Consider the following 25,972-nt stretch of genomic DNA (forward strand, 5'->3'; position numbering starts at 1 on the left):
TTTGCAGAAAATAGGCCCGGCCCGATACCGGAAACTTTTGGCAAGTCACTGTAATAGATATTAGTATCGTAGATATTGGTATCACCAAGCCATTTAAATATTAGGGAATTAGGGTTATTATTACATGGTTGCTACATAACTTGCTAGGTATACTAAATAATAATAACTACTAGCTAATAATAGTATGTACAGTTCAGTAGTACATGCAATAATTAACTATACTATAACCTAGCTAGCTAGCTATGTAGTAGGTAGAAGGAGGAGTACTTTATAATATTATTGCAAGCCTTACAGGTCTCGCTTTGCTCGATTGAGAAAAATATTTGGTCTATGGATTCCAGGACTTCTGCCCCCCGGGGCGACAGTACATACCTGTAGTAGGTATGGTTATGATGTTTATTATCTACTTTCCGGACGGGCTCCCTGCTCATATTCCTTGCTGTAGTTCTTGCTATATATATATATCCCTTAGTTATATTTGTCTCCCTTCCCTCACTGATATATATCCCTTGCTATTGTAATAGCCTAATAATAGCCTAGTAGAGATAGATAAGATCTCTCTTGCTAATAGGGGCTAGGCAGATGTTCATGAATTTGATGTGGTATGCTTATATACCTAGGTATATTATCACAGTCCAGCCGAATACATGCGCTGGTGTGGGGTTGAGGGGACCAAGAAGGACTACATACTCCGGGATCCAGTGAACATTGTCGAGCTCCGGGATATAATCGACCAGGCTATCCAGCGCCAACTAACAAGAAGACAAAAAAAAAAGGGGGTTCCATTTGTCTTTGATGAGGAAAATTAGGTATTTAGGACCACAGAGTGTTATTCCATTTGATATCCAATACATCATCATGGAAGCTCTGGATAATAATGCGAAGGACATCCTGAACATGCTGGATGCATCCCAGTGGCAGATCCCCGACTCATACTGGCATGCTCGATTTCCCAAAGAGGTCATCCTTGAATTCGAAGACCTTCTCTCTATTGATCTTGACTGGCAATACCTCTGTCTACGAGCAGAAGATCTCTTCAAAACATCACGTGTGTTCTGGAATCGACAGAGGATCATTCGGATCTTAAAAGACACAAGAGCCCTCTTCTTTCGCCTGATTGATGACCGGGGTCAGGGAAAGATGGACCAGCAAAGCGTCAGTAGTGGGTTCGTCAACTCCGAAAAAGAAAGGATCTCGGAGCAACGAAGGATTAGACTGTCGACTTTAGACAAATATTAGTAGGAAGGGATATGGTAAGAACTACCCATAGCAAGGAATAGAGCCCACCTGGAAAATAGATAATAAATACTATATACCTTAAGATATTTCTATAAAGATGGTGATGAGAATTTGGCAAGGAATATAATATGGGTAGGGAGCCCGCCTAGGAAGTAGATGATAAAAAATTACTTATATATAGTCGGTAGTCTAGAACAGGTATTTTCTTCTTCAAAGTTTGAACCAGTCGAGCAAAGCGAGACCTGCAAGGCTTGTATATTATATAATAGTTAATCAGATGTTAGGTAACGACTGAAGAACTTAGTCTCTCACTGACTATGGACCATTCAATTTCCTACTAAACCCTATAGACGTGGAAGCTATAAAGCTTTAGGTCCACACGACTAAGCTATCTACATTCTGTCTGCAGCATGTAACAGCGGGTTAGATGGTTATTATTACTAGTACAACCCTATCCGGCAGGTTTGAACCAGTTAACTTAGCTAGGGGATAATAATGTGAACTTTCCAAAACGTGCCAACAACCAGATAACTCCATACCTCCATAGATAATACTCCAAAAAAAAAATTGACAACCCACAAAAATGACCACCCAGACAAGCCCATTTATGTCGAACTTTAAAAACTGCAATTCAATAAAAAGGAGAGGATGGAACACAGTTTTCTCCAACAGGCAGACAAGCCTTGGAATTCACAATGCCGGGGACTGCTCCTCGATGCGCGCGTCATAGGATCAACAAACAGTATATATATAGTGAAAAAAGGACATATCATACTGTAGAGGTATCACCGAATCATGCAAGAGAAATAAAATGAAATGAGACGAGATGAAACTAGATAAGATGAGACAAGAGGAGCCATGAAGAAGGTGAAAAAAAAAGGATGAAGAAGAGAAAAAGAGGATATCCTGCATGTCTATATCTCCCATGGAACTTCTAATACATACCAGCAAACCAACAAATGCACTCACTCACTCACTCAGTCAGTCAGTCAACGAGACATATTCCAAAGAAAGAGAGAAAGCAAGCTTTTGGCATATGATCATGCAGGATAATGCAGTATGCTATGCGCAACCAAGCAATTCATTCACAGATTCATGCGTTTTTAGCCGAGGCTTCATTTTCAGAAGCATGGCCATTGATGACAGGTTTGCTGCCATCTGAGCCAGAGCCATCTTCCCCAGATGACACCGCTGACACCGCTGCAAGCATAGAAAACTGCCCTCCCGCACCAGCCCAACAGAGCTTCTTCTCCCTCACAGCAGAATTATTGATCAGCGTTGCGATGGGGACATCATCGCTCGAGCCCTGACCGCACTGGTAATTGGCGTTGAAACCCCAGGAATAGGCCTTCCCTTCTGCCGTAACGAGGATATTGTGATCCGACCCCGCGGCCGCATAGACGCATCCCGCGATAGGGAGAGCCGTTGGCTCGAGAAGAATCCGTGGCTTGCCGTTTTCGGAAGAGATGACCTTCTTCGGGTCGTCGATGGGAAGCTGGCTTGTGTCGAGACCCATTTGCGCGCCGTCAATGCGGCCCCAGACGAGGCATTCGCCGGTCTGAGTAATGCCGATCGAGTGATGGCTTCCGCCCTGAATCATTTTCATCTTCTTCCCCAGGAGAGAGGGCACCCTTTGCGGGGTGATAATGGTGCTGCCGCTCTTACCGGCCCCTTCAGCAATGCCGGTCTGCCCGAAGTTATTCAGACCCCAGGCCCAGGTATTGCCATCTACATCGATGGCAAAGGCATGGTCACTACCAGCGTGGATGGAAACAATCTTCTTCCTCTTCGGCAGGGCGACAGGACCTGGAACCAGACCGGCATTGTTGCGCAGCTCATCGACACCATCTGCATGCTTCGTGATATGACCACGATCAACAACAACGCGACGACCAAGCTGGTTTTGCTCCCCCCGGCCCCAGGAGAAAATAGTTCCTTTCGAATCCAGCGCAAGGCAGAAGTTGTTTCCGGCGCTGAGCTGGACAATGTCTTTGAGGCCGGGGATCAGCATGGGCTCGCTCTGCTTTTTGATGAGTTCGTTGTTGGGCTTGAGGTAGAAGCCTTCTCTTCCCTCATTGCTCTAGATAAGAAGATTATTAGCTTATCCTTTTGACCTTAAAGAAAAGGCAACTTACAACAAACGTCCCCCAACCATACACCAAGCCGTCTTCCGTGTAAACAAAGGTCGCGCTATCGCCAGCCGCCACACCGGCAATTCTCGTCCCCGGAGGAAATTTGTTGGCCGGAATAGCCGTAGGAGTCGATTCCAGCGGATTGAGCTCCAGATCACTGGCATCGGAAGCATCGTCATCAACATCTTTCAATCCCCCACTCCAGGTAGTATCCCGTCCAAGCGCGCAGTTGTCATTCACACCCCAGGTCAGGACTTTGTTATCGTGGGTCAGCGCGACAGCGTGCATGCCACCAGTCGCGATGCTGACCACGCCGACCGTCTTCGCGTCCAGTTTCGCGTTCAATCGCGGCCGGGTCACATCAATCGCATTCTTGGGTCCGAGGCCGAGCTCGCCGGCACTGCCTTCGCCAAATACGAAGACGTCAAGGCGCGACGTTGGCGCCGCATTGAGAGCAGCCCTTGGCGCTTGACTCGCTTGAGCTTCCTTTGCTACAGCCTTGACTCGTTTCGGTGGAGGCTGCGCAACGTCGGCGGCGCCTCGCTTTCTCGAGGTCTTAGGGGGCATTGCGTAGTCTGAGCTGGTATAGTAGAAGCACAGCAGGCGCGATATCTTCAGTTCAAGGTTGTAGAAAAGCTCAATGGATGGTAGAAGAGAAGATCAGAATATCGAGCTGAGATTTAAAAAAAAATTATTGCTGACGCGACAACACAAATGTGGCCTGTGCGCGATGCACCAACGCACGTGGAGGATCACATGGACGACCAAAATAGTCGACTCACACTACGTGTGTCTTGGCAATTAGCGATGCAGTCCTTGGTCATAAATAAACAAGTCCAGAACAGAAAGTTGAGCGAGTAGTGGTGTAGATATTTGTTGCACTGCGACACGCCTGCACGTGATTCTGAAGTATGCATGTCTGTCAGTATTTCGTTACGCATTCAATTCAACGCTTTGCGCTCCAGTCGCTCCGAGTATAATATATAAAGAAAAGATGCTTTGCCCGCAATTAAGTGTATGTTATGTAGGCAGGGCCTGTGCTATATACAGGTCTAAGCTTCTATATATATATATCCCGCACCGCATTTGGCGAGGCTCGTCACTTCGCTCCTTATTCATCCTCCCTGTTAATAAAAGTGAGCTCTATCGTTCCGAGTACCTATTCAACAGGTCAGTACCAGCCATCTTTACGTCTGAGATGCTGACATACTGGCCGTGCTTCTCCTTCTCACCGACGGTCTGGACTGCAGCTCGTAAAGCTCTCCTCTCTCGAGTTCGTCCTCGACGACAGATTCCGACGACGTGGGCGATCGATCCCCCGACCCTGAAGACTCCCCTTCCAAGACACCTCCATCGTTGTTTCTTCTGGTCTGTTCAGCGGCTGGCTCCGCTACGTCAACGCCGTAGGTGCCGCCCACGCTTTCCATCGTAAAAGGGCTCGCTGTTGGCGCATCCAACGTCGACAGTTCCTCTGGCCTGAACCAATACGGCAACAGGAAGGAACGGACAGGAATAAGGAGCAGAATAATCACAGGAAAGCCTATGGCCGCAATGGTCTGTGTTATCGCAAAGGTGGCCCCAAAGCCAACAAGTTCGAGGATGACAAAGGCCCAGACGGCGCTGCGGCGTTTCAGCCTCTTCAGCGGGTTGGAAGGCGGAGTCAAATGCTTGTCTTGTGCCAGAAAGATGAGTTTCTGTGTAATGCCATTCGCCTGAAGTGCTTGGACTCCCATGATGAAGAACAGCCCAGCCAAGACTCCCTGTGGGATGAGGTGGAGCACGACCAGCAGCGGACCACTCATCGTCCCAAGAGTGAGGAGGCCTTGTGCCAGGTTACTCACGCGTTGTTCGACAACGTGGTCAGTGACACGGATGGTCTTGCCCTTGTTCGTCTCGTCCTCGTCTGCGATCTGGCGTGTGACGCAGAGCGCGGTTGTATGGAATGGTGCTTGCGGGATCAGACCGTTCGGGAAGGGGATCCCCAGAAGTCCAGCAACACCAGTCGTCAGGCCCAGGAGGAAAAAGTCCCAATGGAAGCCGGCAGGTTTTCGAAGAGGAAATTCGGTGCCTTGAGCAATCAAGGAGGAGACTATTCAGGATTAGCAAGAGCCAAAGACCAGGAGCCAAAGAGCCAGTGAGAAAACAGAATAATCACCATTGTGGTCAAAATAGAAAAGAATTGTCAGCAAAATGGCAAACGGAATTGCAAGAAACACCTCGCCAACACTGATGTTCCACAAGTCCACGAGCCAGCCTCGATCTGCCGTTGGGAAGAAAGCTCTCGACGTGGGAAGGGTCTCGACATGCACGTCCTTCATGTGGCCATAATGGACGAAACCGGTGAAGAAGACGATGGTCAATGGCGTGCCGTAATCCTCAATGAATTTCCGCACGTTTCGCTGGAACAAAGTGCTTTCGCCGAGCATGCCGCAGACATAACCGCTCATCAAGACGAGAAGGGCGACCATGACGCTCAGATACGCCGAGGTGTCGCCCGCCAAACCCCATTGTCGGGTCAGGACCTGGATTCCTTTTTGGAGGTAGATAAAGGCGACGTAAAATCCGAAAATATCACATGAGAATCGAGTCACATAGGTGAGGCCGTTGCACGCATTGGTAATGGCCAGGAACCAGTGGAAAATCAGAGACCAACTTCAGAGGCAGTTAGTAGTGCGCCAGGGAACTGGAAAAGCTACCATACAGTCCAATCCAGAACATAAATGCAAGATAATTAGTGCCTCTAGGTGCCATGATATCGTAGACGGTATAGTTGAAAACAGTAATAGGACCTAAAACGTATTAGCTTGGGGTTCTTCTCAAGGACTAGAATGAAGCAGGAAATCAACTCACCAGTCACGCCGACAATGACCAGCGGCTGTGCAGCAAAAAAGGAAAACACGACAGATCCCAAGACGGAGGCAAGGAGGACTTCATTGACTCCATAGCTGTGATTCGTCTTGTCGAACATATCCAAAGAGAAAGCCAGAGCAGGAAGGATACTGCGGACGCCCAGTCAGTACTGCCGTACTCACACGATAAATTCAGACATAGTATATAAAAACGGTGAAAGAAAGAATGAAATAGATTGCCATACTTCGCAAAATACATATAAACCGTCGCCGGCACAACCCGATAATCCCACGCATCCGTCCAATCGCTCCAGTAGTAGGGCGCCCTCCGCTTGATATCATTGATCATGCCACGAAAGGGCCGCACCTTCCACCATCGTGACGTCTTTGCTGTCGCATTACTACTGGCATGAGTGGCCCGGCTCTGCTCTGGCGATAGCGGCTGATGTTCCTGCTCCTGCTGGTGCTGGTGCTGCTGTTGCTCGTCCGGAGACTGACGACTGCTATTACTGGACCGCGAGGACTGAAAAGAGGAGATCCGCGGCGCCTGCCAGCGCTTTCGGGACGGTCCCGACGAGGACGTGGACGTGGCAGTGTGGAAGCTGGTGACGGGGTTCAATGCAAAGTCCGCGTGGGAAGGGGACTTGTGCGATTCGGCCAGGTGCGCTGCCATGGCAGGCTGTCAAGTAATTGGAAAGGTGTGTATGACACAAGTGACACAACCTCAGAACAGCCCAATGAAACGAACACAAGAAACAAGATCAATGGCGCAAAACGTAGAGAGATCTTCGAAAATGCATTGCGTTCTAGTTCTACCGGTGAGTTTTTGATAAGAGCTGCAATGTAAAAAAGACAAACGCAAATGACGCAACGATCTTTATTATCAATCAGTTTTGCGAGATAACTAACCTACGGAGTTCCTAAGTTAACGCGCTGGCCACTGGCCAATGCCAAGCTTTCAGCTTTCGGACCTTTCACCGCGGGAACGGGCGCCACGGGCGATCATCATTAGCGCCTTGCCCCCAGAGTCCAGACGCGGGGATTATCAATAGACGTTACATATAATAATGGCTACACATTGGTCGCTAGGAAGTAGGACTACATGGCGAAACGATCCGTCAATAATATCCGCACGGTCTACAAAGCACATACTTCAAGCCGATTTGTTCATTGAGAGCAATTCAAAGCTAAATTACACAAACGAATAAACTGGAATGAACTGGAATAATGGGACGATTGGTATCCATGGCAAAGTTTTGCTTTTCTTTTCTTGGAACAGTCACAACCAAAGAGAAGGGGAAAAAAAGGTATTGAAACTCCCACAGACAGCAATATCCGACCCTGAGTATATCAATTTTATGTCCATAAAACCGCCAGACAGACGAACAAATCACGCCGGAGGAGGAGGTGGCGGAGGCTGGTCGCTTGGAGGCTGCGCAACGTTAGCAGGGACCTGCAAACCAAGATCCAGATGTACTTACAGGAGGCGGGGGACCTTCGCCAGGTGGCGGAGGTGGAGGGCTTCCGGCAGCACCGTAGTACAGAGATCCCAGACCTGGAGGAGCTGGCGCGGGAGGCATGCCAGGAGGAGCACCTGGCATATTCGGAGGAGGCGGCGGGAATCCAGGATACCCTCCGTAGCCATAGCCAGGGTGGCCACCAGGAGGAGGTGGGGGTGGGGGAGCCTGTTGCTGATGCCAGGGAGCAGCTCCGGGAGCAGCTCCGGGAGCCCCATAGACACCGCCATGAGATCCGTACCCGTAGTCGCCACCACGGTTTTGAGCCCACGGAGGTGCAGATCCGTGATCCCGGGAGCCATAGTCATCGCGAGGTCGGTTTTCACGACCACGCTGCTGCCAGGGAGCCACATCCGAAGGGGGTGGCGGGGGACGCTGCCACGGTTTGACGTCGCTGTCGTGATCCGGTCCTCCTTCGATACGTCGAGGAGCTTCGCCGTTAGCTGGGGCGCCGCCAGAAAGCTCTTGCATGAGTTGCTAGAGAAAACAAGTCAGTGTAAGGTTCCATATGACCAGATCAAGAGAGAAGGTGAGAACATACCTCCATTTCGCGGTCCACGGCATCTCCACCACCGATGGCCCGGTTACCTCCACGACCACCGTATCCGTTGTTGCGCCAATCGGTGCCTCGCTGCCTATCGGGACAGTCGCGAGCCATATGCCCAGCGTTCCCACAGACGCGGCAAATAATATTGGCCGTGAAATTCTGCCGTTCGGGACAGTCATACTTGCGATGTCCGATTTGACCGCCTGTAAATTGTTAGAAAGAGCTCGCAGTGAGAAAAAGAAAGGATCCGACTTACAGTTCTGACAAGCCTGGTTCTCATCATCACGCAGAGTACCGTTAAGGGCGGCAAGCTCACGGAGCTGATTCCGCTTCAGTTCGTTTTGGCCCTCGGGAATCGAAGCAGCCTAAGAAGCAACTTGTCAGTCCGAGTCTGTGAAGGGAGATCAAGCAGGCAGAAAACGTACCGTTTCGATGACGTTGTGAATCAGCTTCTTCGCCTTGTTGACTTTCTCTTCTGTATCTGCCATGATCAAACAGTGGAGATCCTCTTCCTGGTTGCTAGAGTGAGCGGCGTCAGATCGACCTTTTCCTTCCTTGACGGAGCCTTTGCCTCGGATGGCAATTTTGGCTCCAGACTCGGCCTCCATTTTCTTGAGGGTATTTCCACGAGGTCCGATCAGTAAGCCAACTTTTAGCAAGGAGAGAAGAAAGAGCTAAGTGTTAGTATCTGTCAACCTTCAAAAGTAGAGTAACATGGGTGAGCCAAGGAGATTTGGGTTAGCGAGAAACGAGCAGAAACATCATCGTCATTCCGATGTTTCTCAAGCTCGAATCGAGCGAGGACAGACAAGGAAGAAGAAAAAGCAATGATTCAAAGAACATGGTTAGAGGGTTAGTTATCATACTGAAGTTAATCTCTGGATAGTCATTCACTGGAACATAGACCTTCTCCTGGGTCTTAGTAGGGCGCCTGTAGTCAGAAGGCGGGCGGTAGTTAGGAATGATCTTCATGGCTTTCTCGACGAGCTTGTGGCGCTCATCTTCCAGGCGCTTGCGATAACGGTATTCCCTAGTGTTTACACGTCTTCCGAAGTTATCGTACTGCGGGGGAGGTGACGGGGATCTGTAGGCAGTCAGTATAATCAAGAACATGTTGGACGATGAGCGTAAATGGCGAGGGGACCAACCTGTCACCATCAGCCGGAACAACATCGTTGATACGGAGCTTCTGGCTAATCTCCTCAATCCGAAGATGCAGAGTGTAAGCCTCGAGCTGCTCACTGGTGAAGTTGGCCATGATCATGGTCGGAAGGCCCATGAGACCAGCAGCCTTGTTCTCTTGAACATCTCCCCACCGGTTACGCTTCTTGCGCTTCTTCACGCCGTCCGGAGGTGGATCTGCTGCGGAGATGGTTAGTCAAGTTGAACAATGAAATATCAAATCGCAAAGACGAGTTATGCACATACCTCGAACAGGGCTTCGGCCTCGCACGGCGCCATTATCAGAAGGAGCGAGCGTCGGCGTGGAAGCGTTGCTCGCGGCCTCGTCGTCGGCCCCGAATCGCCTCTTGCCCAGAGGGACATTGTTCGAGCCGGTCACTCCCTGATTATTGCGCCAAGACATGGTGTGCCTTTCTCCTTGAGCAAGGCAACCTTGCAGGTGGTTAGTTGAGAAACAGGTTGTAAGTAACAAAGTAGTCAGGTAAGTGACCTGGGCAAGGAGAGAAGTTGAAGTTGCGAAGTGGCAAAGCCTTTGAATCAATCACGTGGCGCCGATTGCTGACTAACCACGGTTGGCTGGTGGATGGCGCTATCCCATATTAGGTGGGACCGAGTCGGCCTGCAGAAGTGCAGATGGCACGTCACTATTCGACTTCGAATCCTTAGGGAAGTGCTATATGATTATTGTTCCAGGTGAATTCATGCGCAATAAAATATTACTTTTCTCTCAGAATGAATCGTTTTCTGCCATCATTTTGGTTAAAGAAATCATTTTCCAGCATGAATTCATACTACATGTACGGAGGTGTGGACCAAAAAAAACAACGTGCGCTAAAATTAATATGGATTAGTGTGTATTTTAAATGGAATTGGTCCTGTTATGATGTTAATAATAGTGTATCTTTTTGTACCTTTTATTGGCTCGCATTTTACTAGTGTCACCGATATCCAGCATATAATTGGTGGCGTTCTTATTTCCCAATCATAGTCTGTATAGTAGATTACAGTTATTCCTAAAATGGTTAGTTGATATCATTACATAATACCAAATCTTTCAATCCGAAAACAACTAATAATTACAAGCTAATTTAGCGTTCCTCGTTTCTTTTGGTCCACACCTCCGTACTGAACTGCACATTATATATGTGCCTATTCACTTGCATCTCGCCAAAGAGAATCAGGGAATCAATCAACAGAGCTTGTGGCCACCTGTAGCATGTACAACTGGAAATGAATGAATGATCGATAGGATCCTCATTTCTGCGCGTCAGCCGCCATCCCCCTCTGAACCCAAGACCTGCCCTCCGCAGCATGCTTCTCCAACTCTTCCTTATTCTGGAGGATTTCCTTGATGGTATGCCGGTCCGGCACATGCCGTCCCCTCTCGACACCCGGCCGACTCAGCATGCGCTCCTCCCACGCCTTGAGATGCGGGAATTCGTCGATATCGACGCCCGCCCAGCCGGCGTGGGCGATCCACCCCCAGTGCGCAATGTCCGCGATGGAGACGTGGTCGCCGACGAGATAGCCGGACTTGGACGTGGCGAGGTGCTTGTCGAGGACGCCGTAGAGGCGTCTCGTCTCGTTGACGTAGCGGTTGATGCCGTACTCGATGCGCTCGGGCGCGTAGCGGTTGAAGTGGTTCGCCTGTCCTTGCATGGGGCCCACGCCGGCGTTCTGGAAGAACAGCCAGTTGTTCATCTCGTAGTACTCGCGCGTGCCTCGCGGGTAGGAGATCTTGTAGTCCTTGTCGTACTGATCGACCAGGTATTGCAGGATGCTTCCGGACTCGAACAGCCGGATTTGTCGGCCGTCCTCGAACGTGTCCGTAATAGCGGGGATCCGTCCGTTGGGATTGATTTCAAGGAACCAGCTAGAGCAATCAATGCTATTAGTAGCTTATCTCTTTCCCACAAGGTAAACATAATACGTACGGCTCCTTCTGAACGTTCTTGCTAAGCTCAATCTTATGAACTTTATACGGAATCCTGGAAGAAACACGCAAAAGGCAATTGTCAGTCTACACAGTTGCGGCTCCAAGGCGATAATGACTGCAGATAACGAGCTCACTCACCCTAGTTCCTCCAGCGCAATCGAGATCTTGATCCCATTAGGAGTCTGGGCCGTATACAGGGTAATATCCGGGGTCTTGGTGCCGCTCATGGTGATTGTATTGAGACTTATGACTGGGAGAAGGAAGATAGAAAGAAGAAATTGCCGTGGAAGATAGCGACTGTGCTGTTGAAGAATGAAGAGCAGCTAAACAATTAATGCACAGCTAGGTATATGTATATGGTGTATGTCCCCAGAGGTACCTAGTTGAGGGAAAAGTGACCGTAGCTGACAAATCCACAAAGGTTCCAATTAGGTTGTATCCAAGAGAGAGAACACGGAGTAAAAAAAAGCCAGGTACCCGACTAGTTCCTACGTATGTACAGTACAATAAACTCCTCGAACTGACGAGACTGGTTTGTCGAGTCGAGTCAATGACAAGAAAATAAAATCGGAGGTGAAATTGATGGCAGAAATGAACGGGGCTTCTTACACTTGATGTCTATATATTATGCACGTGTCTAATACAATGAGGTCATACTTTTGACTGCCCCAAGAACTTGCCGTGGGCAGGTGGGGTTCGGGATCCCCTCATATCCCGAGGCCCATATAAATTTGCTTTCGGGTATTAATAATAATCACGGGTAAGTTCTACGGGCCTGATATGATTACAAATCTCATATTCTATGGTTCTTTGGGGGTAGCTGTTAAATGCGGTTCTAGCGAATGGATTTGATGGATGGCCAAAGTGAAGTGAATCTCGGCTGACTGATAGGTAGAAACCAGATTGTATTTTGTGTTGCTGCTTTTCAAAAGATCCGAGCGTCTGCGTCAGAGCGCACTTTCAAGGTCACTCAAACTGCCAGAGATCTTGATCGCTGGTTCGAGAATTTCATATGTACACACCATATTCCCAAGTAAATAAAGAGAGCCATTTCAGTATGAAGAAGAATAGAGTCCAAATCAAAAAAAAATTCAAAACGAAGAGCAACCTGAATCATACCACGGGAGATAATGGGACCAGGGGTTTCCATTCGTTTGAAATTTATTCACGCCGTCTGTCACGACAACAGGAGGGGAAATCCAATAATCCAAGCAGACAGGTACGCGTAAGTCGCAGGAGCATGTCTACCAGGAGAAGCTCTCTTCGATAAAATCGATATTGCTGATCGTCTGGCGCTTGCGACATGCACGTCGCACATCGTCGCTAAGACTGCCAGTGCCACAGACCATGACCCCCATGGCGCCGACCTGGTGTTCGATTTCCATGTCGATCAACGTGTCGATATTGGGTCGGCCAGGGAACATCTGCACCGTGGCACTCGGACTGTGAATCTCCTTGGTGTTCCGTGGTCGGGTGATGAAGAGCATGATGCGCAGAACCTCGCGACGACGCTCCATACCGAGGATGGTCGTCATCCAGGGGCGAATCCACTCGAGGTGTTCAGGGAACTGGATGATCCACACGAGGGTGACGCGACGAGCCGCAACCGTGCCATCAGCGAAACCGGCAACGAGATGGCGTACAAACGGCACATGGTGGGTGATGCCCACACCCCCCGCAAACAGCAGAAGCGTTCCGTAGGAATCAAGATTGTGAATACCTCCATATGGTCCTTCAGCGAATGCCGGCAGTGAGATTCGCCCACCAACGCTTTCCTCGGCGCGTTTGTAAAGCTTGTTAGTAAATCCGGTCCGGCGACGAACAAGAAGAGAGATGGTGTTCTTCTGCAAAGCCACAAGATCTTGTTGGGACATGACCAGGCCCTTCTCGTCGGTGATCAGCTCTTCCGGTTGACTCCACGCCACACTGAACGGGTGCGAGGTCCACAGTCCGACTGATGGGATATACAAGTACATGTGCTGGCCTGGCTTGAACTCCCACGGCCGTGCCATCTTCAAGGTGATCCGCATCGCATCGCCGGGCAGGGCTTCAACTGTGGCAGTGGTCCGTCCCTTGCCAAAATTCCGGACGACGATGATGGCGAGGCGTGTGAATCGCTTGAGGAGAGTCAGATCCGCGCTGAGTCTCGCTTGGACCAAAGAAAGAACTTACCTCGAGACCCCACATAACCAGCGCACCAAGCAGATAACTTTGCTGTGGTTTGTCAACCAAGTGGTACCAGAGACCGATAAAAGCAACCAGTACAAAGGCGATGTGGAGATGGAGAAACGTTTCGTAGAAGGCATGTCTCAAGGCGGAGAAAGAGTGAAGGGCCAGAGCAGTAAAGCCACAGATAGCCTAATAGCAATTAGAGAGCAGATCCAGATTTCTTCCTGCAATGATACGTACCACCAAACCGGTAATTATCATGTAACTTTCTCGGAATTCAGTCAGAACAGTGGGCCAGCCACCGTCTGTCGCAAGAAAACGGAAAGACATATTAGCGTGTTTGCACCGGTACGTACCCTGGGGGCCAGGACTTACCGAGCTGAACCTTGGGGATCATCCAGGCCAAGGTATGGGTGACAGACTCCAGAACTACAATTCGCGCGAGCCAACGATGAAAGAAATTCCAGGTGTCAAATGACAACCCTAGGAGAGGAATCAGGGGGTTGTTTCGACCCGCCAAGATCACGAGCGGAATCAAGTTGACGGTAGCCAAGGTGCCGGTTCGATTCCTGAGGATTTCGCCTGCGGTACTTTCAGATTGACCGAAGGGGGTTTTAATGACGCAGAGAGTGACATTCAGGGCCACCAGGGCCGCGAGACAGATGGACTGAAAACGACTCGGAAGGGTGCCCATGCTGATGGCACGGGACAACTGGAATTCGCGGTTGTGTCGAGTCCGGAACAGAGGGGCGTAGATGACGTGCTCCTTCAGCAATGCCATTCGGGAATCCCCTCGAGCAAAGTACCGCTGAGTGTCATTGTTGAGACTGGTGAGGCGTCTGAGGTGGGCAGAGATCCGAATCGATGTCTGCCACAGGAAGAAAAGAGCGGCTGCAGCGGCCATCACCGCCAGGGTGAGACGAGCGTAGTCGAGTTGGAGTCGGTCGTAGAATGCTTGATCATTGTTACTTCCTCCGCTACCGGCAGTCGTCGACGCAGTACTCTTTCCAGATCCCGCACTGCCACTGCTACCACTCCCTTTCTCTGCTGGGGCTGCGACCGCCAGACCGGCAAGAGGGATCAAGAGATAAAAGGCACTCATGGTGCCAGACTGTTCTTGCTGCAGGATTCGAAAAGAAGGGGAAAAGGTTCAACCGGGATGAGACCAGCTCTTTTGACAACGAAGGTAAAGCCGAGGACAAGCACGGCTGAAGAAAGGTCGATGTGATTGTATTGCTTGCAACGTGATATGGGTGGTCCTGTAGGTGATGTTCTAGTGAAGGACTGGTTGCAAGTCAGACAACCAAAAACCAGCGTTATGACATTCAACGAAGACCCAAACTAGGGGCTGTCTTTTCCTTATTTTTGTGGAAGTAAAGGGATGTGCCAGTTCGTTAGGGCAACGAAAGGAATGTAGGTAAATGGAACCCAGCCACTTGAGAAACAGGCCAAAAGCGGCCAAAAAGGGAAGGAAGAATGAAGATGAAATAAGACGAAAAAGGACGGTAGTTGTCGTCCAAAAGAAAGAAAAAGAAACTGTCACCTACCAGCGAAGAATAGAAAAGAGCGACGAGAAGAAAAAAAGAGGAGAGAGAGAGGGCAGTGAGTGAAGGGCTGGGGGATAAGACTGATTGATTAGCAGCATCGACAACGCATGATGGTGATACAGTGGAGACCGCTTATCTCCATCGCGGTCTCTGCTACGCCAGTCATCGTGGGAAGAAACAAGAAACAATGATCAATTTGAAACTGCGACCAGTCACCCGGTAGCCACGACAGTGACTGCACAGGTCACGCCAGCAGTGGATCGATCTTTTATGATGGAGACAGAGACAGTCCTCGGGCAGCAGTGGAGAAGGCATTGGACCAGTCACCTGTACCTAACAGGTAGGCGAAACACAGATGCACTTCTGCAAGGGCGCCTGGGACTTTGGGAGGGAGATCAGTGGCGGAGCTGAAACCGCCAGCGATGCTCAGGAACCGTCAGAGTCCAACGGCAGGCGCGCAACCCCTCGAGGCTGTTACCAATCATCCTCCCTAATTAAACCCTGTTTGGCATGCCGCTGCCCGATGGATCCCCGCCAGCAAGGTCATCCAGAGACTGGATATCGATACCATAATACTCCGTACAGAGTGCTCCATATAGCCATCAGATATATAGGGATGGATCGTTTTCTGGCCTAAGCTTCTCTACCGATAACGATTATGCAAATGGGAATACGTGCACATTAAGTACTCTGTACCTACAGTGCATAAACTAATAACTATTCCTCAATAATAATGCAAGAATAATAACTAATCACTGCCAATGTCACCCTGCCATCTCGATAAGATACTTGCCACCGTTAGATTCCCTGGCAGTCTACTCTAGAGTAGTATCCATCTGATGTCGATGGTACGCGCCAAAACTATCCCAGGAAAAATCGATATTTCTTCACGGGGGAAAAAAAAAAGAAAAGAAAAGAAAAGAAAGAAAAAGAAAAAGAAAAAGAAAAAGAAAGAAAGACTAAAACACAAGGCCCTTGTAATCAACAGACTTCGTCATCCCGTTCGAAATTTCGTGTGCCCCAGCCACCAGAACCACCGCCAGCGAATAATCAATGATCCGCCGCCTTACGTGGACACAAACTGTCGGGGAGGCTTACGTTGTCGCGGAAGCAGCAAGTAGCATCATGACGCCATCAGAACAGTTTCCTACTGCCAATCGAGAACCAGCTCAGTTTGTTCGAAATTTGTATGCCAGGATCTTCGTCATCAGGACAGATATTATTTCTAGAGAAGCCAAGCAGAGTCTACCCAAAGCGCCAATCGCTTGCACAAAGATCCAATTCGAACAGCAATAAACAAAGTCCTTCGGGGTATCATGACTCTGTCACCCAATGCCCTGTTTTGAAACTCGTACCCAAAAGACGTCAAGAAAAATGATGCGAACTCCGCTTGTGGTTTCCAGCACTGAATGCTGTAAGGATCACCAAGAGAAATTTCCAAATAATAAAAGAAAAAGGAAAAGCAAGACCAGAAACCAAACAAAAGCCTCGTCATAAACTGTGCTCTACCCATGACGGGACAATAATATAACCTGTAACACCTAAAATGGTCATCGGCACCTAGTGGATGCAGTCGCACCCAAAAGTGCCTACAGGCAGTCAAAGACCCCGTTAGTGAGACCAATCAGCGCCGCAGGTGAATATCCGTCAGAGAAAACTGAGTTCGTCATCACTCTCTTCGTCTTCAGAGCAGGGGATGACGAGATGTCTTCGCTGAGATGGACATGATAACCGGGGTGCCGGTTTGACAGGCGCCTGTCGACGAGGGAGACAACGCCCACCACGATCTATTACTGGGGCCGGTGCCAAGTCAGGCCCTCTGCGGTTGAAGATCACCACTTCAATGTTTGAACTCCCATGCGAGTCCGGTTCTCGAGCCAGAAACATGTCGGACGTCTTTCCGTCTGACGATATCTTGGGAGAACTTGTCAACAAGATATCTGAAGAATCATCGCTGCACACCGACTCCGGCACACGAGGTTTACGTCTTGCATTATTGCCAGGAAAACCCGGTACGCAGCCACGCTCCCTTGCCAACTGAGGGCATTGTTGGGATCGCGCATCGTACATGCTTCGAGCCCTTTTCTTTATTGGACTGGACATGTCGCAATCCCGCTCAGTCCTCTTTAAAGATGAAGAAGGGACGGACGAAGTGATGCTGGAGGCCTGGTCTTCGGAGGAGAAAGACCCTTCGCTGTTGGTGGACAGCTGATCAGAAGACGGCGGTCGCTTGGGGATTACGATCATTGGCTTCAATGGAACGTTCGACTGCACAACCTTTGTTCTGCCGACAGGCGTACTCGCAACCCATTCGCCAATGCTTTCTTCCCATCTAAACGGCAGCATAGCCCGATCCGTAGGGTGCGGATTGGAGTTGTCGCTGCCACAGAACTTGGAACGACGCTGGGCAGCGGCGAACGTTTCCTGTATGTCCGCGGCCCATGCATGATCATCAGGGTCTTGGCTCAATTGTGCAAAATCCATCGCAACTTCCACCGCAATCTTACCCAGGAACAACGAGAGATTGCCCTTGCCATGTGGCTCGAACTGCAGAAACCTCGCGCAAAACTGTCGAGCTCTACGGCTTCGCTCTCGTTCGCCCCCTCTTTCACAGCAGCATACAACCTGGCCGACCAAGGCCGATAGTTCCTTGATTATTTCCCGCTGGCCGCACAGGGACCAGAGGAAAGATCCCAGGCGCTCTGTGAGAATGGCGTCCGAACTCTGAGGGCCGGATTGCTGGGAGCTACAGAGTAACAGATAGTTGCCCAGAAGAACATAGCCTCTTCGAAGAGAGTGGAATACCGGAATATCGTCTTTGCGGCCAGGAGGTTGAAGTTCAATTTCACGCTCAACCACAAGAGCCAATCCTTTAAGCAGGTTCCCCATTCTCACATCATCATCAGCCCGAACAAAGTGCATTCCACAAACGGCGGTGATAAGACTGGCAATCAGATTACTAAGAGCGTCCTGTATATATATGGGGCATGGCACACGGCCAACTTGAGGATCATGCCCTGTTGGTGCGGCAGAACGAGTGTCTCGCTGGGCGACATGCCAAAGAGAACGTCGGCGCGTCCCAATCATTGAAGTACCCATGTTTGGGTAAATGCCACTCGCAGAAAGAATGACCGCCTCGATCAACCGTGTGGCTGCCGCAGAGTCATGATCGTTTAGGGACAGGGAGCTGGTCGCAGAAGCCATGCAACTCTTCCAAGGGGTCGTCACCATCCACTCCGGAGGGATCGCTCCACGAAGCAGCAGTTTCTCCAGCTCGCCGAAAACATAAGAGTTATGTCGAGATGATACCCAATAGTTATGCAAGATCTTCACTGGATCGCGGCCCAACTCAACTGATCTCCAAGGATCGAATGCATCCGGATAATCGTAGTGATTGATCGCAAGTAGCTGATTTGACAGGAGTGTCTCGACAGCGTCATACTCCCCAGCGTGTATGCATTTTTCGATAAGACTTAGTGCTGTAAGATAAGTGACCCAGCTTTCCTTGATCATGTTGGAGACCAGGTAGATCCCTTGGGCGCGCACGGCTTCGCGAAGTGGCAGCCATCCCTTGGTACTGGAGCCGTAGGCCGCCTCCAGCTCCGTGAAGTATGCGTCCGCCATGTCTACATCCTCCTCGTCATCCGATTCATCATGCAGCCTCTGCTCCTCGGCTATGAATTCTGGAAGACGGCGCATCACCATCGACAAAAGAGACCGACATCTGCCGCTGGCACGATGAGAATCCACAATACGCGTCTTTTCCAAAAAGTTGAGAAACAAGCGGTCTAGATGGCGAACAATGTCGATGTAATTAGCATCGTTGGATGAGTCCAATGATGCCTTCCACAGACTGTCGTGTTGAAAGAACCTAGACTGTTTGAGTAGCCTCGTCCTCTTCTCTAATACTTTCTGTTGCTGTGATCTGTCAGGAGAATGAGACAGAGTCCTCCTTTTTGCTGCTAGTTCACAATGTGCAGACCCAACCTCTTCTTCCCTTATTTGCGCCAGCTTGTCTGTTGACTTTCCGGTGATCAATGGCGTAGCGATCTCGATCGCACCGGGCAATGTTCTTTGCACTTCGGGGCTGCGCAGAACCGACCTGATGCGGCGTCTGCCTCGAGCTTTCTCTCCTCGGACAGCATACTTGTGTTTGATGCGCCTTTTGTCCGTTTTTCCCGGCACCCACGACGGATCGTCGCCGCCGCATTCAGAATCAGAGAAACCGTCGCGATTATCCGCTCTCCTAGGAAACGTGCGAACATGCGCCGTATGCAAATCGAGGTCGTCAACCGATTTCTGCCGTGATACATCGAGTGACTGGATCTCCCTATATTTTCCGAGACGGTGGTAGAGTGAGGTCAAAGGGCGTAACACCCGATTGCCCCATCTTGCTGTCGCATAAACATCATCCATGGCAGGAGCGCGTAACCAGGAAAGGAAGTGGTGTCACCTGTTAAGAAAAAGAAACAAAAGAAGATGAATCAGCATCTCAATGTCTGTAGATCAGCAAAAATGATAGGTCATACCCGACAATTCAGGTTCAAAAGCGGTCCATCATTCAAAAACCGCTTCCAGGCGCGAGGGAAGGAATTCGTGGTTGGGAATTATATGCGAGTAGTATCTTTATCGTCAATAAATTATACTAATTCGAATATGGCCCAAAGAAGTATAAATGCTTGGGTTGAGATACAAGCTGAGGGTTGTATGTGCTGTTCGAATAATAATGGCGGAGGGGAGAATGCAAACCTTTGGAAATGTAAACATGCGACAGGAACCAAAGCTTCTCCGGGGGGATCGCGCCTGCCGACTGGTTGATGCGCCACAGGGTTCCAGGTACCTTACCTAAAGGAGCAAGCGTGCTTCCCAGCCCTGGAACTAGAAGTTCTGGAGCTAGTGTGTGGCGCAGCAGTCACCCAACTTAAAATGACACGAAAAATTCATAACAGTTTGGGCTATATTAGATGATGCTCTTGTCTATACGGGTCACATTGTATCCTCGTGAAGATCAATTCGATCAATTCCGCATGTTGAATCAAGAAAACACGTGACAATAATAATACATACAGGACGTGCTTTAGACACAGCCTTCTCTGTATACGTCGTTCTCTAGCCTCATCGTGAAAGGGGACATAAACATAAGGCATAACCGTTGCTGATGCAGATCTCCACAAATGGTAGAGAGGACAAAACTTCCCAGAAGAAGAAAGGAGTAGAGATGCTTCCAATATAGTATACATTCCCCGCGTCCAGCCGACCGTGGTCATCTACCTCATAGGAATCACATCACGCCATGCATATAAGATTTCACTGGTAACAAAGATTGAAAATCAACGGAAAACAAAGATCTTTTTATATGATACAGGCTGGAAAGAAGACGCTCACTTAGATGACCGCTTGGAGCCCCTGAGCTTCGGGTTTGGAGTGCCACGTTTCTTTTGTTGCCGTGAAGTGCTGGAGTCTCCTCCCTCAATGAACTTCAACAGTTCGTCGATGCTTCGGGTATCGATTTTGTTGTTTGTCTCCTTCCCATTGGCAGCTTCTGGTGCCGACTGGCCAACCTGGGGCTGAGGCTTAGTTCCCAGCGAAACACGCGTGCTCAGATTGGCCCTGCGAAGCCTGCGAGCCTGGATGTCCTTGGCGTGCTTCGCGATAGAGACGGCATTCTGGGTGAGCTGCTCGAGCCAGCTTTCCGCTTCCTTGGTGTTGCGGTCATTCGGTCCAAGTTCGTTCAGGAAGATGTTGTAGGCATCACGCATGCGGTTCACAGCGCCCTTGGAGTCCTGGTCCAGAGCCAGCGCTTGGGCAAGTTGGAACAAGATCGTGGCCGTGTTGACGGACTGCCTGCCAAAGAGATCCTCGCAGACGGTAAGAGAGGCCTCGAACCACTTGCGAGAGTCCGGATACTGCTTGAGGTGTTGCAGCATGACAGCAGCGTTGTTCATGGTGGTGATGGAATCAGGATGGTTAGGCCCATAGATGATCTTCCAGAGATCCATGGCATGCTTGACGTACACCAAGGCCGTCTTGGTATTTCCTGTAGCATGCTCGAAGAGGCTGAGATTGAGATAGCTCAGGATAGTGTCTGCCGAGTCAACGCCCAATGTGCGTTCGGTGACAATAACCGCCTTACGGGCCAGCTCCACGGCGGCATCCTTCTCATCCGTTTGATAGTACAACATGGAGAGTTGGTGGTACAGCTTGGCGACTTCCGGATGGAGAATGCCGTAGATCTGCTCGTGCAAAGACAGAGACTCCAAGATAAGCTCTTGGCCAAGCTGCTTCTGGCCCTGCATCAAAGAGATACGTCCCGCTTCCAGAGCCTCCTCAGCGAGAGCGCTTCTGGGAGCAGCATCCTTGACCAGGGGAACGATGTTCACAATATCATCCGGCACAAATGTGGTGATGGGTTTAGCAGCCGCCGTACGAGCCGGCGAAACGTTATCTCCCGACTTCTTCTTCTTCTTCTTGCTTGTCTCCTCATGGCCAGTCCCGTTGACGCCATTCTCAGTAGCAGGGGGTTCCTGGGTTTGAAGCTGGGATTTGGTGAACACAAAGTCCCGAGCAGCCAGCTGAAGGCCCAGTTTGATGGCGATGTCACGGAGCAGCTGCAAATGCCTCAAGGAGCTGCTCCAGTCAGAGTCGAGCGTGAATCGGTATCTGATCTTGACCTGTTTCTCAATCTCTGCCTTGAGAGTTTCCGGATCAACAGTTTCAAAGGAGAAATCGCCTTCAGGATAGATCTTCCGAAGAGATTCATCGATATCTGGCTGAGGCTTTGGATTAACGTCCGTTCCAAGCAGACAATTCAGCAGGTGGGTAATGCAGGAGGCCGCAAATGGAGGAGGCAAATGACGAAGGTAACGGTTCGCAATATGCTTGAAGGCACGAGCAATCATTTCCTGGATCACGAGAACCGTTAAAGCGTGCAGCCGGTGACCCTTCTCCCGGGACATCTCAGCCAATCTGCCCAGGTATCGGATGTTAATACCACGCTTGTGAAGGAGCTGGCTGAGAGACTGTCCATCCATCGGGAAGCCGACATCTCCATCATGGAGGTCTTGAATCAACTCGGGAAGGACCTTGGACCTCAGATAGTCACAAGCACTGCGAACTTCCTTCTCGTCTTGTGCCCACTCCTCCTTTTCTTCCTCGGTCTGGGGAACCTGGCCACTGAAAACATCGGGGTTGAGCGCGAGGTTGAATCCAGAGATATCAACTCTCTCCGGTTCAAGCGCCTCCTCGCTCTTCTCGGCAGCCTCGCCTTTCGACTCGCCAGCTTCCGGCTTGTCCTCGTTCGCCGCGGCTTTCTCTTCAGCCTTCTTCTTTCGACGGCGCTCGACTTCCTCCCTGACATACTGGGTCATCTTGTACCTCCAGTACGATTCAACCAGCTCGAGGCGAAGGACGGACATGCGATGAGGGTAGTTTTCATTCCCCTCATCTTCTGCCCACAACACATCGAGAGGAGTGATACGGTACAAGTCCAGGACATATTTCCGTCCGTCCGTACCTAGCAACCCTTTCGTCTCGACACTGCCCTCGAGATCATGGCGTTTACCGTCTTTATCCCAGACAGGGTGCTTCTTCACTCGCAGAGCCTTGGAAAGCTTCTCAAATACAGGGACGAAATCAGGATGCTCCGCCACGACCTCCTTGCCTTCCACACCACCGTAGTCAATCTGGTGCTCCCCAGGTTCTCGTTGCTTGAAGATACCAGGCACAATACTCTGACCCACTATGCGCTTCCCAAGGTAGTCGACCACAACAGTTCCTGGGGTAAAGAGGCCTGGGATATCCAGTTGATTCACTGCCTTGATACCCAGAACATCCTTCCCAACAGCCACGCGTGCAGCTTCGTCACCGCCTTCCGAAGCGAACGTTCCCACACCATCCGCGCCGAAGGAGTAGAAGATGTTATTATACACAAAAATCTGGGCGTCCCTGCCCTCGGTGGGGTTCAACGGGGCAACCTCACCCCTCGCCACCAACACAGCGCCCCGCGCAGCAGCATCATTATAATCGGCAAATAATTTCGATGTCAGCCGCTCCCGGAAAACTCGGTCCTGAACATTTTCGCGCGGCAGCTCCCTGGTGGTTTGGAACTCCTCGTTCCAGTCACGGAGGGTCTCCGAGTTATCCACGCCTGATATTAAGAAATTCTCTTGAGATCGGGTGACATCTGGCTGATGAGCCTGCAGCGCAGCTGCAGTCGGTGATACCAACCAGGGGCTGTTAGGTATAGCATTTTGGAAAGGGAATGTCGTCAGGAGATCTCGCTTGTTGTTTGACTCCTGCAATGCCCGGAATGCGCTGTTAAACGAGGGCGACAGCTGAGAGATCAAGGTGAGCAGGGAATGAGCGCTGTAGTTCTTGGGCGGGGGACGGGGGAAAGGATCGAATTTGCTGTTCGAGCACTTATTTACGTAGAAGCCCGAAACATGGGAGGTGATGTGGTGTTGCTCCCCTTCGTTCGTGGTCACCTGCAGATACAGGAGATGGCCTTTCTGGCGGAGGTGGTACGGTGGGGGGTTCCAAGGAGAAAGAGAGATGGACTTGACTGTCTTCGGAGGAGGATTCTGGGCACGAGGCAGGATGGTGTTGAGAGTGCCAGGAGCGTTCGGGTCATAGCCGGCAAGAGGATGCGCCTTACCCGTGGCTTCCTCTTCGCTCGCCACCGAGTCATGGAGAGACAAACCAGCGGAGATGCCCTGCAGGTTGTCCACGCGGTCGCCGGCCGCACCTATCAGCTCTCTGATGCGAATAACGTGCATCCGAGCCTCCTTTTCGGTATATGGATCCTCCACCAACACTATCTCCGAGTCTGCCTTAAGACCCTTCACCTCGGACAACTCAACGTAGTCGTTGATACGTTGCCCGTTGAACTCCAGATGGAAGCAGGTGTATTGGAACGTGCCGGGCAACTCGACAATGGATTGCCGGACGTCCTGAACCTGCTCCTGGCTTGATACCTGGACACAAAATACAAATTAGAAGATCTTTTGCAGGAATCGCAATTGGGAGCCAAAATTTACCATCACCTGGATCTTGTAAGGCTCGTGAGGGAGCTTCACGGAAATCTGAAACACCCCTTCGGAGAGCACATCCGTTAGTAAAAGGACGCAATGGAATAACATGCTAGGGAGAACAATGTTAAGATACCTCCTCCGTTTTGGTCCTCCTCACGCCCTTCCTCAGCATGGTCTCCATTCGTGAGCTTCTCCTCTGGCTGAGATTGGGGAGCCTCTGCAAAGTCGAAAGAAATTCTTAGCAAGCCGGATATACAACTGACGACACTGGCGTTTGCCGCAAGGGTTGCAGTAAAAAAAGCCGAAGAACCAACGACGAACCTTTCGAGTGCTCCAATTCTCCATTGCGTGACTCCATTATAGCTGGGGTAGCAATCCGGAGGAAGCGAACCAGAATATGGAAGGAATGACAGCTGGTCGATGACGAACGGACGACAGGAGGAATGCAGAACAAGGTTGGGCAATCAAAAGGAAATCAATCCCCCGATCCCCAGGAAATAATTGACAGAAGACGAGAAAGAAGGAAAAGAATAAAAGACAGGGACGATGTTCTGCAAGATGGCAACCAGATTCCAGAGAAAAATTTCGCGGGCGCGGGGACCGGGAGAAAGGCATCGGAAGTGCTCGGGCGGCTACCACTGCTACTGGTCGGGGCAGAGGGATCTCCACATGACGTCCTCCGACTGCCATGCATTATTGCCAACACCAAGCCTTGTCTGGCACGGCATGTGTGCCGAGAATATTATGATCTACTACTGTATCTAGATCTAAGATTATCGCTACCTTATCAAGAATGGTATGGTTTGTTAATAATTTACAGGAGGAATACAGAAGGCATGGCAAAGAATATGGTATAAAAAGACAAGGACTACTGTACAGCAAAAATACTGGGGAAAAATCAGACTTGTCAACCAGCTAATCAAATCAGGGCTAATCGTCCAAGCTTCAAGGTTCTTATGTGGAGGATTCACATTGGAGGCTGGTTTTCGAAGAACTTTATCTGCAACTAACTTCTTCGGTATTTTATTCACCCTTTTCTTTGTGCCTTCTCTCCCTGCCAAAATATGACTTTGTCAATCTCAAGGGTCTGGGGTAGGAACGTTGCATTCTTTTTTTTTTGGTATCGACAGATCCTAGTTCGACCAGCTGCATAGAAATGCTCGTGTTACGACCATTATAAGATCAATCCAGCACTGGCGTTGGAAGATTGTTGTGTCGTGTGCGCATAACGGTCTCGGCAGGGCTTGAGCGTCCCGTGCCTTGTTTTTGCCTGCAAGAACGCCAAGGCTCAACCTCCGAGCCAAGGACCACCGCCAGTTGGTCAAGCTCCAGCAGACAGCTGGTTTGGGAGTTCGAACCATTCATGGATATCTCGCTTTTCTACTCCGTACACTCCTTACCTTCTGTAATAATCAAATAATTAAATTAATTAATTAATTTATTTAATTCAAGTCATTCATTAAATCCTTTTTCATGATTTTCATACTACGACGCAACCAGCGGGCAGTCGTCATCACCAAGTCTCCAAGCTGGGGATTTTCAAATCCCAAACAACCGCCGTCTCTCTTTCACTGGTTATTTGTTTCATATTTCTTCAATATTTGAATTCATGCTTGCGTTCAGCCAGGGACGCACCACTTGAAGCACTCCAAATTGCAGTAGCTTCAACAAGATGCATTCGAAGCTTATTATCCGGAAGTCGCTAGTTTTCGACTTGAGGAGAAATGTGGGCACATGGCGTTGCCCCAGATCAGTCCCATTTTACAGCGTAAGACGTGCCTCGACTGGCCCTCAAGACATAGTCAACCAAGATGGCGCAGAAGAG

General features: G+C 50.0%; 8 protein-coding genes across 8 annotated transcripts; 1 reads left to right on the forward strand and 7 right to left on the reverse strand.

Annotated features, from left to right (window-relative positions):
- Window positions 1-858: 858 nt before the first annotated feature.
- VTN77DRAFT_5836 (uncharacterized protein) lies at window positions 859-1,163 on the forward strand (the record flags this gene model as incomplete). The annotated part of the gene is made up of 2 exons (XM_069422047.1): window positions 859-1,048; window positions 1,135-1,163. The coding sequence occupies 2 exons, from the start codon at window positions 859-861 to the stop codon at window positions 1,161-1,163; spliced, it is 219 nt and encodes a 72-aa protein (XP_069276714.1).
- A 1,169-nt stretch (window positions 1,164-2,332) lies between these two features.
- Window positions 2,333-3,938, reverse strand: VTN77DRAFT_5837 (uncharacterized protein; the record flags this gene model as incomplete). The annotated part of the gene is made up of 2 exons (XM_069422048.1): window positions 2,333-3,319; window positions 3,375-3,938. The coding sequence occupies 2 exons, from the start codon at window positions 3,936-3,938 to the stop codon at window positions 2,333-2,335; spliced, it is 1,551 nt and encodes a 516-aa protein (XP_069276715.1).
- Window positions 3,939-4,498: 560 nt separating this feature from the next.
- VTN77DRAFT_5838 (uncharacterized protein) lies at window positions 4,499-6,569 on the reverse strand (the record flags this gene model as incomplete). Its single annotated transcript, XM_069422049.1, has 6 exons — window positions 4,499-4,530; window positions 4,582-5,460; window positions 5,527-6,023; window positions 6,073-6,160; window positions 6,222-6,370; window positions 6,466-6,569. 6 exons carry the CDS (start codon window positions 6,567-6,569, stop codon window positions 4,499-4,501), a joined length of 1,749 nt encoding a protein of 582 aa, XP_069276716.1.
- Window positions 6,570-7,610: 1,041 nt separating this feature from the next.
- Window positions 7,611-9,869, reverse strand: VTN77DRAFT_5839 (uncharacterized protein; the record flags this gene model as incomplete). The annotated part of the gene is made up of 8 exons (XM_069422050.1): window positions 7,611-7,652; window positions 7,702-8,214; window positions 8,279-8,487; window positions 8,541-8,649; window positions 8,710-8,933; window positions 9,151-9,368; window positions 9,433-9,646; window positions 9,713-9,869. The coding sequence occupies 8 exons, from the start codon at window positions 9,867-9,869 to the stop codon at window positions 7,611-7,613; spliced, it is 1,686 nt and encodes a 561-aa protein (XP_069276717.1).
- An 851-nt stretch (window positions 9,870-10,720) lies between these two features.
- VTN77DRAFT_5840 (uncharacterized protein) lies at window positions 10,721-11,629 on the reverse strand (the record flags this gene model as incomplete). Its single annotated transcript, XM_069422052.1, has 3 exons — window positions 10,721-11,339; window positions 11,401-11,454; window positions 11,541-11,629. 3 exons carry the CDS (start codon window positions 11,627-11,629, stop codon window positions 10,721-10,723), a joined length of 762 nt encoding a protein of 253 aa, XP_069276718.1.
- Window positions 11,630-12,646: 1,017 nt separating this feature from the next.
- VTN77DRAFT_5841 (uncharacterized protein) lies at window positions 12,647-14,673 on the reverse strand (the record flags this gene model as incomplete). Its single annotated transcript, XM_069422053.1, has 4 exons — window positions 12,647-13,519; window positions 13,575-13,760; window positions 13,812-13,876; window positions 13,947-14,673. The coding sequence occupies 4 exons, from the start codon at window positions 14,671-14,673 to the stop codon at window positions 12,647-12,649; spliced, it is 1,851 nt and encodes a 616-aa protein (XP_069276719.1).
- A 2,092-nt stretch (window positions 14,674-16,765) lies between these two features.
- VTN77DRAFT_5842 (uncharacterized protein) lies at window positions 16,766-19,534 on the reverse strand (the record flags this gene model as incomplete). The annotated part of the gene is made up of 1 exon (XM_069422054.1): window positions 16,766-19,534. The coding sequence occupies one exon, from the start codon at window positions 19,532-19,534 to the stop codon at window positions 16,766-16,768; it is 2,769 nt and encodes a 922-aa protein (XP_069276720.1).
- A 965-nt stretch (window positions 19,535-20,499) lies between these two features.
- Window positions 20,500-24,505, reverse strand: VTN77DRAFT_5843 (uncharacterized protein; the record flags this gene model as incomplete). Its single annotated transcript, XM_069422055.1, has 4 exons — window positions 20,500-24,090; window positions 24,154-24,209; window positions 24,281-24,364; window positions 24,469-24,505. The coding sequence occupies 4 exons, from the start codon at window positions 24,503-24,505 to the stop codon at window positions 20,500-20,502; spliced, it is 3,768 nt and encodes a 1,255-aa protein (XP_069276721.1).
- Between the last annotated feature and the right edge of the window lie 1,467 nt (window positions 24,506-25,972).

The sequence above is a fragment of the Rasamsonia byssochlamydoides genome, assembly GCF_041956645.1.
Source record: "Rasamsonia byssochlamydoides strain NRRL 3658 unplaced genomic scaffold VTN77scaffold_42, whole genome shotgun sequence".
NCBI lineage: Eukaryota > Fungi > Ascomycota > Eurotiomycetes > Eurotiales > Trichocomaceae > Rasamsonia > Rasamsonia byssochlamydoides.